The sequence below is a fragment of the Leptodactylus fuscus genome, chromosome 3, assembly GCF_031893055.1.
Source record: "Leptodactylus fuscus isolate aLepFus1 chromosome 3, aLepFus1.hap2, whole genome shotgun sequence".
NCBI classification, from domain to species: Eukaryota; Metazoa; Chordata; class Amphibia; order Anura; family Leptodactylidae; genus Leptodactylus; species Leptodactylus fuscus.
Genome location: NC_134267.1, coordinates 169,159,646 through 169,174,404, shown reverse-complemented (window position 1 = coordinate 169,174,404; position 14,759 = coordinate 169,159,646). Strand labels below are relative to the sequence as shown.

General features: G+C 40.4%; 1 protein-coding gene across 1 annotated transcript; it reads left to right on the top strand.

Annotated features, from left to right (window-relative positions):
- Positions 1 to 4,365: 4,365 nt before the first annotated feature.
- On the top strand, positions 4,366 to 14,649 carry IL12A (interleukin 12A). Its single transcript, XM_075269562.1, has 7 exons — positions 4,366 to 4,386; positions 7,118 to 7,236; positions 8,895 to 9,093; positions 11,209 to 11,319; positions 12,536 to 12,577; positions 12,674 to 12,775; positions 14,476 to 14,649. The coding sequence occupies exons 1-7, from the start codon at positions 4,366 to 4,368 to the stop codon at positions 14,647 to 14,649; spliced, it is 768 nt and encodes a 255-aa protein (XP_075125663.1).
- The last annotated feature ends 110 nt before the right edge of the window (positions 14,650 to 14,759 follow it).

Sequence of the window (14,759 nt, the reverse complement as noted above, 5' to 3'; positions counted from 1 at the left end):
CTCCTCCATGCAGATCTTCTCCAAGTTATCTAGGTTCTTTGGGTGTCTCATGTGGACTTTAATCTTGAGCTCCTTCCACAAGTTTTCAATTGGGTTAAGGTCAGGAGACTGACTAGGCCACTGCAACACCTTGATTTTTTCCCTCTTGAACCAGGCCTTGGTTTTCTTGGCTGTGTGCTTTGGGTCGTTGTCTTGTTGGAAGATGAAATGATGACCCATCTTAAAATCCTTGATGGAGGAGTGGAGGTTCTTGGCCAAAATCTCCAGGTAGGCCATGCTATCCATCTTCCCATGGATGCGGACCAGATGGCCAGGCCCCTTGGCTGAGAAGCAGCCCCACAGCATGATGCTTCCACCACCATGCTTGACTGTAGGGATGGTATTCTTGGGGTCGTATGCAGTGCCATCCAGTCTCCAAACGTCACGTGTGTGGTTGGCACCAAAGATCTCGATCTTGGTCTCATCAGACCAGAGAACCTTGAACCAGTCTGTCTCAGAGTCCTCCAAGTGATCATGAGCAAACTGTAGACGAGCCTTGACATGACGCTTTGAAAGTAAAGGTACCTTACGGGCTCGTCTGGAACGGAGACCATTGCGGTGGAGTACGTTACTTATGGTATTGACTGAAACCAATGTCCCCACTGCCATGAGATCTTCCCGGAGCTCCTTCCTTGTTGTCCTTGGTTAGCCTTGACTCTTCGGACAAGCCTGGCCTCGGCACGGGAGGAAACTTTCAAAGGCTGTCCAGGCCGTGGAAGGCTAACAGTAGTTCCATAAGCCTTCCACTTCCGGATGATGCTCCCAACAGTGGAGACAGGTAGGCCCAACTCCTTGGAAAGGGGTTTGTACCCCTTGCCAGCCTTGTGACCCTCCACAATCTTGTCTCTGATGGCCTTGGAATGCTCCTTTGTCTTTCCCATGTTGACCATGTATGAGTGTTGTTCACAAGTTTGGGGACGGTCTTAAATAGTCAGAAAAGGCTGGAAAAAGAGAGAATTAATCCAAACATGTGAAGCTCATTGTTCTTTGTGCCTGAACTACTTCTTAATACTTTAGGGGAACCAAACAGAATTCTGGTGGTTTGAGGGGTTGAATAATAAATGACCCTCTGAATAAACTTTTCACAATTTAAAAAAAAATTAAACAAAGAAATAACATTCTTTTTTGCTGCAGTGCATTTCACACTTCCAGGCTGATCTACAGTCCAAATGTCACAATGCCGAGTTAATTCAGAATGTGTAAACCTGCTAAATCTGCAGGGGGTTGAATACTACTTGTAGGCACTGTATATATATATATATATATATATATATATATATATATCAGGGGCGTAACTACCGTGGTAGCAGCAGTAGCAGCTGCCACAGGGCCCGGGCCATTAGGGGGCCCGGTGACAGCCGCTACCGCTGCAGGTTTTTTTTGTTTTTTTTTTTAAATAGTCCGTTACGGGCCCCATTCACTTGCCGATCCTGGCTGGGCCGTGATCGGCAAGTGACACCGCGGGCTCCACAAACACTATCATTATACTCGGGGGTCTTTGCAGACCCCCGAGTATAATTATCAGCGGACCGGGAGACGTAAGGAACATAACAAACAGTGTTACTTACCTCTCCACGATCCTGCCTCCGGCCTCCCTTATTCGTGTCTGACGTCTCTGACGTCACATGACCCGGATCTGCTTCCCGGGTCATGTGACGTCAGACGTCATTAATGCAGGACAAGAGCGGCAGCCGGTAGCCGACAGCCTAGGAGCCGGGCACAGGTAAGCAACTGTTTTTTTTTAATGTTTTTATTCCCCCAGGTCTCCGATTATTATACTCTGGGGTCTGAAAAGACCCCAGAGTATAATAATTGTTTATGGATGTCCACAGTGGGACATAATACTGTGTGCAGGGGTCACTATTGGGGTTAATACTATGTGTGCAGGGGCCACTATTGGGGTTAATTCTGTGTGCAGGGGCCACTATTGGGGTTAATACTGTGTGCAGGGGCCACTATTGGGGTTAATATTGTGTGCAGGGGCCACTATTGGGGTTAATTCTGTGTGCAGGGGCCACTATTGGGGTTAATTCTGTGTGCAGGGGCCACTATTGGGGTTAATTCTGTGTGCAGGGGCCACTATTGGGGTTAATACTGTGTGCAGGGGCCACTGTTGGGGTTAATTCTGTGTGCAGGGGCCACTATTGGGGTTAATACTGTGTGCAGAGGACACTATTGGGGTTAATACTGTGTGCAGGGGACACTATTGGGGTTAATACTGTGTGCAGGGGACACTAATGGGGTTAATACTGTGTGCAGGGGCCACTATGGGGCGTAATACTGTGTGCAGGGCTTACTAAGGGACATAATAGAGTTCTGAGGAGGGGGTCGGTTGAGGTCTTCGGCGTCGGTTTGGGGGGGGGGCCCCATGTCAAAAGTTCGCCACGGGGCCCCGCCATTCCTAGTTACACCACTGATTATATATATATATATATATATATATATATATATATATATACTGTATTTTAGCCAAACTTGTGTTTTACTCATTGCAGCATGCTGCAAACGCTGTGAGCCAAGAGTCAGCATATTCTTGAGTTGAGGGTTCCCAGTGTTTCCTACCTCTGATTGACAGATTTCTCCCTATGCACAGTAATAGGGAGAAAACTGTCAGTCACTGGTTTGTGATAAGCAGAGCTCATGAATACCCTCACAACTGACTCATGAAGCTTGCAGCAGTATGCAAGTGCAACCAATGAAATGTAAGCTTGCCCATAGAGATGAACGAGTATATTCGATCGAATACCTTCCCTGCATTGTTTTTGGTGTAAAAAGAAGCGCCAGGGAAGGTGGGAGGGGAATCGAATATTCGACCGAGTACACCAATAACTATGCAAAGGGAGGTATTTAGTCAAATACTACTATTTGATCGAATACTACTCGCTCATCTCTACTTGCCCAAACTACAGTATATTCATGCAGAAAAGGCACACTATTGAAATCCTTGAGCTGCTTCTGCATACTGCTCTCATAAAGAGCTGTATAAAGTAGATAATAATAATAATAATAATAATAATAATAAATTGTATTTATATAGCGCCAACATATTCCGCTTACTTTACAATTTGTATTGATAGGTTTCCATTAATGTACACCCCTCAGGTAATAACATATCTGCTAACTATACCACTATACATACATTTGTGTAATCTGGACCAGTTTCTATATACATGAAGTTCTCTACAACAATATAATATGGCTCTTCCTTATTTATGGGTGGGGTGTAACATTGTACAAGCACAGATGGCCCATGTGTTAGCAACAGTTCCGAGTTTTGTGGTTCCGTTATTTGCTTTGCTGTGGAGACCCCTGATCACTAGTTCTATCCTGGTCTATCTATTCTACATATGCTAACATTTTAATGGATGCTAGTTATATATACACACAAACTAAAATCTAAGTGTAAGAACATAATATGAGCCTCAAAGGAAAGATAGATTGTGCTGACTTAAAGCTTTTCTAGTAGTTATTGGACCATGTGGAAATGGTTTATGACATGTTGCTGTAACAAAAGAATACATGATTCAGCAAGATATCACTTTTTATATTTGCACCTCTTACTCTAGGGACCTATAACAAAGGAAATATTTTGGTTGGTTGATTTTTACACTATCTATGCGGGACTGAGATCCCAAAGAATATTATATTCATTCAATTGTAATCTTTGCATTGACCTGCATCTAGCAGACCTGATAGCTCCTTATTGTGACAATCATCTCAGATGGGGAAGGACAATCTCTTTACCTAGATTTACCAGCGTCAGCAGCAGTCACAAAGCATATAGTCACCATTCATTGTACTTTAGTAGTCCCTGAGTGATGTTCAGCAAGGACTTCTATGCTTTGTAATGAAGACTTATTACTGTATACTAACCCAATGCACTGAACCTTGGGAGGGTCTCTTTCATGAACAGGTTCCTCAAAGTACAGTATTTTGGATAAGTAAGTAACCCTCTAGGTATCTTATATTATACTATGTGTTGGACAACTCCTGGGGGAGGTATGAAGGCATCTATCCCTATTTACTCCCTAGTCCGACTGCTGGTCAAACATTAAAGGGGTTGTTTGGGATAATTGGACATTAATCTAAACACCCTCCCCCTCCTACTATCTAAATAGCATAATTAATTAAAAAAATATATATATTTACCCATATCCCTGGGCAGTCATGTGACTGCCGCAGAGACATTTATTTACAATCTGATGAGGATCTGTTTCCCCATTTCCGGAAATGGACCATTACTATTACTCCCCTCCATCCACCCCATTATACTTACCCCCTACACCTCTTCCTAGGGGATGGCTCCTACGTCTTTACTGATTCTGCATGGCGTGCACTAAGAGGGAGGTAAGTATACTGCATAATGGGTTGGAGGTTGTGCTGAGTAGATAGGGAAGAGTGGGATGACTAGAGAGACAGGGAGGGGTTATGGGGGGAGTGATGAAAGTGGGGGGGAGTGAGTAAGGAGGAGAAGTAAGGAAGGAAGGTAGATAAGGTGAGAGGGAAGGTAGGAAGTGAGGAAGGTACACAGCAGGAAGCTGTCCACCTCAGCTTTGACTTGGAAGGAAAGCTCTGATTGTTTCTTTGATCTATTTATATCCTTATTGTACAGGTTCACCTTGGCTCTCCTTGATATGGCTGTGGTTCACCCCATGCCCAGCCTGGGTGGCAGGGGAGAAGCATGGTCCCATGAATAGTTGGGACAGAAGCAGTAGATAGATCCAGAGCATAAGAAAACATGTAAGTGTAGGGATCCAGGTCATTGCAAAGGCCTGCAAGCTTTGGTGAGAGTATACCCCTGAAGACTGTGAGCAAATATAAAAGCTAATCTGGCCTACGAGAAAATCCATAATGTGTCCTATCAGCATAGTCATATCTGATTAGGAAAGATAATTAAAATATAACATTTATTAAATAAACATTAAAAATTCATAGGGCATGGCAAAATAAATTTTATACACAAGTGCAAGCAGCACATTTCTCTCCACATGTATCGTGCGGAAACCGAATGGAAGCCACATGGACCTCATTATAGTCTATGGGGTCTGTGTGGTTTATTAGGTAACCGCTTTTTAATGCATATAGGTTTGGTGATCCCCAAGTGGACTTCCCTAATGGAAACCCGAACACTGATGTGAAGCGGGCTTAACAGAAAAGGGTCTATTTGGAAATGTCATTCCATCATGTAAACTCGGTGTCCCCTTAATGTACGCAGAACCATTAACTCAATAGAACAGTGCACATATTTAGTAACCAATCTGCAGAATGAGTATAAAGGAGCATATAATGGATGGATATACGCCACAGTCTTTAGGCATACTAAGAAACAAATATAGTATTTAACACAAAAAACAAAAATGGAGCGGTCTTACAACTTTTTACGCTAGTTGTGCAGAAATAGGGTACCAGGTGTCTATATATGGCATCAATGATGTCACACGTCTCTAATATAAGTGAATAAAAGGATACAAAATAAACATAACAGTACAATCAAACTAGTAAAAGACAATCAACAAGAATATAAACACACTTACAAGCCTGGGGTGAACTCTATATCAGCTAGCTGGCACCCCATATAGGCAAATCAAAGATGAAGGGAACCAAGCAGACGTCTGGAATAAATGGGTTGGCTGGCATAGCATGACCCAATGTTTTATAGCGTTCTACTCAGCCCCCATTCTTAATGTATAGAAAAGGGATCAGCAACCTTCGGCACTCCAGCTGCTGTGAAATTACAACTCCCAACATACTCCCCTCACTTCCATGGGAGTTCCAAGCAGAGCAAGTATACATACTGGAAGTTGTAGTTGTACAACAGCTGGAGAGCCGAAGCTTGCCCACCCCTGGTAGAGAACTTTCCAGAAACCTGATGGCCACTGGTTTGGAATTTGACCCTACACCTTTCGTATCAGACAGTGCCAGGTATATTAGCAAGCGTATAGCACAACTAAGATCACTAACAGAGAGCTAACTGTAGTGAAAGAAGTATTAAGAAGTCATTTTTAACCCTTTACAATAAAGGGTTCCCCAATCCCCACATATCTATGTCAATGGGAGAAGTCAGTCTTTCTGTTTAGGGAGTAGCGTAGGGCAGCAACCTTGAGGCTGAAACCCCACATTGTAGAAATGCAATTAAATATACAGAGAAAGTTTTTTCAAGATGTAACTTTTTCATAGGTCTTTTTGTCCACAATGTGTACATGAATTAACTAGAACTGTATTCACTTAGCCTAAAATTTATTTTGGTGGTGGTAGATACCCTTTGTATTGATCTGACCAACAGACACCCAACACTAGTGTGAACATAGTCTAAGGATACATTCACACCTGCGCCTCCCGCTGGGGGATTCCATTCCCCATTCCACTTGAAAAATGCTGAGAAAAAAGTGCTGAAAGCAGCGTTTTTCTCTCCTTATTTTTGCCCTTTTAGGTCAGAAACCAGACAGACCCATCCAAGTGTGAGAAGGAGTGTTAGATCTAAACGAAGATCTCTCTGCACAGAGAACTAAATGATCCTGAGTCCTTCTTTTTCTTAGTACTATGACTCCTAGTATCTTTTCTATCTGCTATGAACTTGTATGTGTTCTTTCTTGTAATATATTACTGTATTATCCATGCTGCTGTAACACACTGAATTTCCATTGCTAAAATCTTGAACGGACAGTAGCTATGGACACTGCTGTCGGACACCAATGGTAGTGTGAACGCCCCCATATAAACCCATAGAATAAAAGTAATAGGATATGTATGCTTTGCCTCATGCCCCTTCAAAAACATCACTAAAAGAAAAGTAGTTACAGAATGATGGAAAGCAGAGTAAAATAAAATGAGGTTGAGGACAGTGTCAAAGGTTCCTTGTGTTAGATAAACTAGGGATTATAATCTAAACTCCTGCATAATACTTGTGTTATATCGAAGCCAAGGTAAACTCCATCAAGAGTAAAATCTTACAGGGTGCTTGCCTGATAATAAGGAGTCACCTCAACTCTGTTTCACATTGACACAGATGTCAGTATCTGCTAGGGAAAGGTTGGGGAAGTCCTGCAAGTAGCATGCTCAGTTCACTATATAAATCCAGGACAGTTACTCAGATATCCAGCATCAACTTCAGCAGCAGCATCTTATAGAAGTAACACACCGCAAGCATCAGCAACATCATGAGACCACCAGTACTCAACAGCTGGACAACATTATGGAGTAAGTCCCCTCTGTAGTAAGTCCATTGTATGCAGTGTACATTGTATGGTTATATATTTTTTGGTTATCTGATGTACAATTACTTGCACTTTACAGTATCTTAAATTTTCATAATAAGACCTGTGTTCTCTACAGTTAGAGACCTAGTCTAGGGATTTTAACCCAAGTATCTAGGGGCCTAGGAATCCAAATCCACATTACCACATTCAACTTAATATAGGGTTAATGGATAACCTCTTTATGATCCTTCGCGCCGATTTTAAACGTAATAATAAAAATTAATTTTTATGTGCTAATTCCCATTTCTATTTTAGACAGAGGGTTGTATAGGGTTAATCAATAGAGTTTAAGATGCTGTCCCAACTGAATGATTTATTACAAGGAATACACGTGACATAGATTTCAGTCATTCCACAAAAAATAACAACAATATATAAAGGGAAACTCCAGTCACCGGGAATATAGTGGTTCTTATACATGCTGTAAATAAATCTACATATCATATAGATAATAAATAATGAGAATGAAACTTACATTCATTTCTAATGTGACACATTTGTCCAATCTTACAATGGGTCCATGCGGTTTTACTTCAATGAGTCTTATGGTGGACAAACACATGATTAATGTTGGTCGAACCTTCAATTTTGGTAGAACCAGTCAGCCATCTGATGTGTTTGCTAGTGTCCTGACTTGTATGCTCACTCATGACTATTTTAACTGGATCACTTTACCTTCGTATCATAGTTATTATATTACTATTACCAAAGACCAGTAGTCTGAAACACATAAGGGTGCACTGCATGGAACCTATATGTTTGTGCTAGTCTGCTGTATACATAGATTTTAATGATTTACTAATAAAATGATGGAGTTTAACCAAAGTTCTGGACCACTGCTGTTTTTCCATTATAGACCTTAAAGTAACATCTGGTTAATCTGGCAAATGCTAACCAAAACCTTGTGTGCTAAACTAACCATTCTCTACCATATGTTTAACAATTTGTAAAGTACTGTGGAATATATTGGCGCTATGTAAATAAAATGTATTATTATTATTATTATTACTATTATTATTATTATTATTATTATATGAACACTTTGTAGAAAAACTGATGGATTCATTACTGTACACTGTAACATTTTTAATCTATGTGTTCCTATTAGTTCTAGACAGCTTTAGTACATGATTGCCTTTCTGGGGAGCAGCAATATTACAAGTTATAGTTCTTAATAGTTTTTTGGTGTTAGGACATTTATTCAGGGATTTATTCCAATCACCAGACTGTTGGGAGTCAGAAAGGAATTTTCCCTTAAAATGAGGAAAATTGGCTTTTCCTTCATGGAGCTTTTGCCTTCTTCTGGATAAACAGTGTAGGATATGAGACAGAACTGGATAAACGTATCTGACTATGCTGCTTTGTTACTCTGTATTTTGTATTTGGTAGGGTATAGTGTATAGAATATATACCATGTGCAGGGATTTTGCAGGATTAGAAAGATTTCAGAAATAATTCACGTTCAAGGGATTTGTCGAATATCACAGTTCATCAGTATTCATGTAAATATGGCTAAACTGCAATACTGGACACAACCCATGGATAAAAGTGTAGGTGTTTCTGTATGATCCTATTATATTCAAGTCTTTATTTCTGTAGGATTGTTTATGGGTCTATCCACAGTGATAACTGTCCCCTCTTACCTGCAGGCTGCTGCATCATTTGGACACTTGTGGTGCTTGGTCAGTCATTGCTTGTAGAGAGCAAGCCAGTTCGTCAGCCCATTGACCTTGCAAGATGCTACAATATCTCCAGGAATTTAGTGAATGTGGTTGCAGAGGCCATCGTAAAGTTACAGGTAAGAAAGTGTTCTTAATGTAAAGCTGTGAAACAAATTTCAGATGTATTTGTTATTTCTATATGCTATATATAGTAAAATCTTTGTTTATATACTGAATTGATAAGGTCTGTAAAAAAAAAATATCCTTATAACTCTTTAAAGATAAGAGTGGAGAAGCTCAAATCACACTTTTTCAAATGTTGCTTATCTGAATTAGGCCGTAAGGTTTCCCTGGAAAGCTGGAGGGGAGTCTTACATGCAGTATTAAACATGATGTGGCACGTATACGGCGTGTGAGAGTTTGCGCGCCGTATACGCTCCCATTGATTTCAATAGTATACGCCGCGTTATTTTGCGGCCATGATTTTGCAGCCGCAAAATCACGGCCACAAAATAACGCGGCGTATACGATCCTAACTCCCATTGAAATCAATGGGAGCTTTTACGATGCACAAACTCTCACACACCATATACGTGCCATATCAAGCGGGACGTTATATAGTGTGAACGCACCCTAACTGAACAGAGGTATAGGGGAATCTAGGGTGCCACAGTAGGGTCCCACACCCATTAATTATGTGGATATAGCAATGATCGTGTCTGATGTAGGTCTATGGACTGAAAAGTCACACTTTGGATAGCTGGTCTGACATAGAATATTTGCAAATACAGGAGTACTGAGTCTTACTAGTACATGAGAACCATCTGTGTAGTGCCAACTATAGGTAACTAGTATGTGTTGGAATTTTTTCCCCTCATTTAAACAGAGTAAGGTTCTGGTTGACTAGTAGAGTTGTCGGGGCCCCACGTGGCATAAACACTGTGAATTGCCTGTGGCCAAAATGGCGCAGAAAATATCGTGGCGTTTTACAGTCAGAGCAAAGTGGATGGGATTCTAGCGAATCCCATGCCCACTTTGCAGTAAAAACTGTGCTGTGGACATGTCGCAATTTCCAAAACTGGCGCAGAAATCGCAGAATGTCAATTACATGTACGGAAACGCCAGCAGTTTCCCCTAGGTATATTTGAAACAGAAAATCCACAGAGGAAACTTCTGCGAACTCTCTGTCTAAAGTGTTGTGAATATAAAAAACAAGAAAACTTGATAATCTTCAGTAGTTGATACCTTTCTAATGGCTAACTCATAATGATGACAAATGGCTGACGTTTCGGAACCTCTAGGGTCCTTTATCAAAGTAAATTTGTTGTGGGAAGATATTTTGCTGCCACAGTTTTTCCAGCAGAGCTTTTTTGCTGTGGGACACCACATGGGGCATTAGCCTAAAGGTTCTACAGATCCATATTTGGAAAGTACTAAAGAAACAGTTTTCTTCCTTCTGGAGGAGAGATCAATTGTATCCTGCAAAAAAAAATCACTTATGGCTGTCCTTACTCCCTGAGAGGGTGTGCTTAAAAATGAGCTGGCTTCCTACATGTATTACATCTTCCTTTTGCAATTCATGCATTGTCAAATTACCCAAGTTCTATTTCCGATTCAATTAATGTTGCCCCCCTGCACTGTCCATACTTTTTGATTTATTTTTTTTATTTCCAAAATGCTGTATTTCTAAAGGGTTGCTGCTTTTATAATTGTATGAATGTATTTTTTATGTGGACATTGTCTTTAAAAATCAATATTTTTGTCTCTTATTTATTTGTCAATAAAAATATTTTTTGGTTTATTCATAGAACACATTGTATTTAGTGTATGCACTCTTCCTCTTTTGTTGTAAGTGCTTTTACCGGAAAGCTCTGATACAGCTCAGTATCAGTTCCAGCCAGACATGTATATTCCCCAACCTACATAGCTGTTTGTCCTCATTCTGACAAATCTGTGCAAGGCAGTGGTTTCCACCTATGGCTCCCAGCTATTGAAGAATTACCTCTCCCAGCATACATGGCTCACATGCATTTGATAGGAGTGTGCTTGTGTATGGGGTGAGATTGTTTGGCTGACAACTATTTTAGGTGTATTGCTGGCATTAGTAAATAGCATTTATATAACTTTCCTTGGCGGTTCTTGATGGCTTGTGTGAAATTACTGATTGGGTTTTCTGTACTACAGCTTTACATTTACTTCTATACATGTGCAATTTTAGTTTATGATACAAGATGTCTTATGGTTTCTATTAGGATGATCTAGATGGAGTGTTCAACTGTTCATACGAAGAAGTTGATATAGAAGACGTAACAGCGAACACGATGAATACAGTAAAAGCATGTCTCCCCAGCATGCCTTCCCAGGTAAGAGCCTCTTAATTCAATCTTCTTTCCTATCGAGTGTTTCTTTCCACTATTATCTGGATTGATTTTTGGTCTGATCTTTGCTAATATAATCACTGACTCACTCACTCCTCACTTACAACTCTCGTTGGATAGTATACTTTATAGACCATTACTTTTGTGACAAAGAATTGGCACAAGAAATTAATAAATCTGCAGCATTTTACAAAGAGATAAAATCAAGTCCATATTCTAGGTATGGAGACTGAGGTGGCAAGCATGTCAAAATCATTATTTTTTTTTGTGTTAAAGTACACCATTATGTATATGCTATAACAATACCAGAATTGCCCGTTCACCAGAATTGGGAATTGGCAATTGAGGATTTGTCCATTCCCTCAGATTGCAATTGACATACAAAATGCCTCAAAATAAGAATACTAAATGGACAATACATTTAATAACAAGTATTCCTGAAATATAAGATATTGCAGCTTGTCCAAATAGGCGGCTCCAATTGTTCTGTTCATCTACAGCGCCACCACAGGGGAAATGAGTCATTACACCAGGCCTACTGAATACATAGACTTATTAGGTCTTCAAGTGAAAGGGCAGATTTACTATTGAGAATTGTTGCTTAAATTCAGCCACAATTCTGGCACACATTTCACATTTACTAACTGTTCCACTGTGCCTAATAAGGGGACCCTAAGGCCAGAATATCCTAAGAGGTGCTAATTTCCTTTCTTTCCAACATTGGAATCAGATATTGGGGGAAAAAAACCCTATCCATTTAGTCAAAATAGCTAGCGCCTGTGCACCGACCCTCTTTGCATGCCTTGAACACAACTAACCACAGAATCTAAAGACCTGCAATCAGATGGTCTCTGATCGTGGACACTGTCACCAGGTCTTCACTGTGTAAAACAGTGGAGACTCTGCGGCTTTGGTGCTGTGTCAGCTCTGGATTGGCACCATGTCTAATGACCCTACATCCTCTGGGAAGAAGGAAAGACTATATCCAGACAAAAGACCCCAATATCCCATTCTCATGCATTGTCACTCCTAGGCCATTTATAATATTGGTGTCTTCTTATGCGGCAGAGTGACTTTTGAGCTCCCTCAGGCACTGCAGTCTCTACACCCTGAATATGAGAGTCTTGATATATTTTTACAACCTAGCCATATTTTTGCAATGTTTATTCCACCATGAATAATGACTTCTCTCTCATTCCAGACTTGTATCTGCTCACAGGTGAACACAACAGACATTGAAGAGGTGAGTTTACAACACCACTGGGGCACAATGAACAAGTGTTACTGCAATCTATACACAATAAAACAAATGACAAATGTGCGTGTCTTCTGTCCACAGGACAAGTGCCTGACAGCAATCTCTTCTGACCTGAAACTGTACATGAAATACCTACAGGGCCTGAATCCAACTCTTGACAATACAGTTGCAAACATGTTGCGGGTGAGTGTTACTCTACTCATTGTAGCCAAATTTTCGAGGGCTAGAACTAAACAGTTTAGAAATAAGAGTTAAATGGAATGTCTCAGTGTGTGCTAGAATGACCAAGTGTCCACATTTTTCCTGCCCACTAGAAGTAAAAATCATGGCCAAGCTTGTCTTCACCAATTGATGAGCAGGCCATTTGTTAAACAGATTCCCCCATGGCTTCCCCCATTGATGAGCAGACCACCATGTTAAAGCTAGTAGAAAGTTTGGAAGTGATCTGTTCCCTACCTGCTTAATACATAGCATGCTAACATTGCCAAAGAAGAAATGGACTTTACCTAGCATTAGCCTAGATCTTGGACAACATCATCAGTTAAAGAAACCCTGTCATATGGATACGTTTCCATTTTTGTGATGACTTAGTGTCAGCGGGAAAAGACCAAAGAAATCTTTTTATTTTACATTTTTGGTGGCTTTTTCATATTTTCTATATCAATACAATTTTTTTACATTAATTTGTTGGTGTTTTCAAATTTTTTCTATACCATTGTACATACAAAAAAAAAAACTTGCAGCTTTTACTGTGGCTACTAAACCTTATCACAGGCTTATATTTCCTGTTCTATCAAAATCAGTAGACAATATAACAAGGGAAGGTATCACTTATACTTAGATAACACAGGATCCACCATAACAATAGGTGGGTGGCATCATACTTATTTTCTCAGCTTTTCTGTATTATGACTTCTGCATAGATTACTTGGTATATAGAGGGCATTGGGGCAGATTTATTAAACTCTTTAAGGGCCCCTTCACACGGCTGAAAAGCACGTTTTTTGCACATTTTTTTACCCGTGTAAAAATGAAAACGTCGCGTTTATGCGACGTTTTAATAGACGGCGCGTAAACGCAGCGTTTACGCGGTCAAAAGACGCACAGAAAATGCTGCGTTTACGCACCGTCTATTAAAACGTTGCGTAAACGCGACGTTTTCATTTTTAGGGTGCATTCAGACTACGTAACGCCGGGCGTGTATGAGAGCCGTACACGCCGGCATTACGGCAGACTGCCGAACACTTCCCATTCACTTCAATGGGAGCGCTCGTAACAGCGGCGTTTACGAGCGCTCCCATTGAAGTGAATGGGAAGTGTTCGGCAGTCTGCCGTAATGCCGGCGTGTACGGCTCTCATACACGCCCGGCGTTACGTAGTCTGAATGCACCCTTACACGCGTAAAAAAACGTGCAAAAAACGCGCGCGTTTCAGCCGTGTGAAGGGGCCCTAAAGGATAAACTGTTTTAGTTGCCCTTAGAAAAAAAATTAAGAAAAAATTTATTAAGGATTTTAACACTATTATTTAACATACAACGAAAAGAAAGTCACATGCACAGATGCAGCTTAAGCTCAAAAAAGTCAAGGGAAATATACAGTTTAATTGAGATAAATAAAGATATAAATCAATGAGGGTCTTCTCCATTTACCGCAATCACTCTCAATGTTCATATAATCCATATCTCTACAATGAAATCAGAAAGGAGGGACTCCTAGGTAGAGACAATATTGTTAATAGTGGTTGTAAGGAGGGCACCATGTTTAAAGACCTGACAGATCTGAGAACGAGGTTATAGTTCATTGTAAATAATTGTTCTAACAATTTTTTGGTGAATTTTTGCATTGTTAACCTTAAACATTGCTATAAATATTTATTATTTCAGGCTTTAAAAGTACAAGATGAAGATAAGGAACAAAGTAAGAAGCGATTCGGTAGCAAGTCTCAACGTCAGTTTAAGCAGTGCACTGTAATTCACTATTTCCAACTACGTGCCATCACTATAGCCAGAGTGTTTAGCCAACTGACCAGAACACAAGGAAACAATAACCTGTATTGAAAATAGACACCAAAGAGTTAATACTGATTTGAAGACCTAGCTGACACAAATATTATAAGACTGGGGCCCAATGGAGCGTAAACACTGCAATTTACCCGCAACATTTACAG

Excerpts from the sequence above, each read along its gene's own strand:
- IL12A (XM_075269562.1), top strand. The coding sequence starts at position 4,366 with ATGGCGTGCACTAAGAGGGAG. Across the intron at positions 11,320-12,535 it reads TCCCCAGCATGCCTTCCCAG|ACTTGTATCTGCTCACAGGT; the intron begins GTAAGAGCCTCT and ends CTCTCATTCCAG. Across the intron at positions 12,776-14,475 it reads CAGTTGCAAACATGTTGCGG|GCTTTAAAAGTACAAGATGA; the intron begins GTGAGTGTTACT and ends TTATTATTTCAG.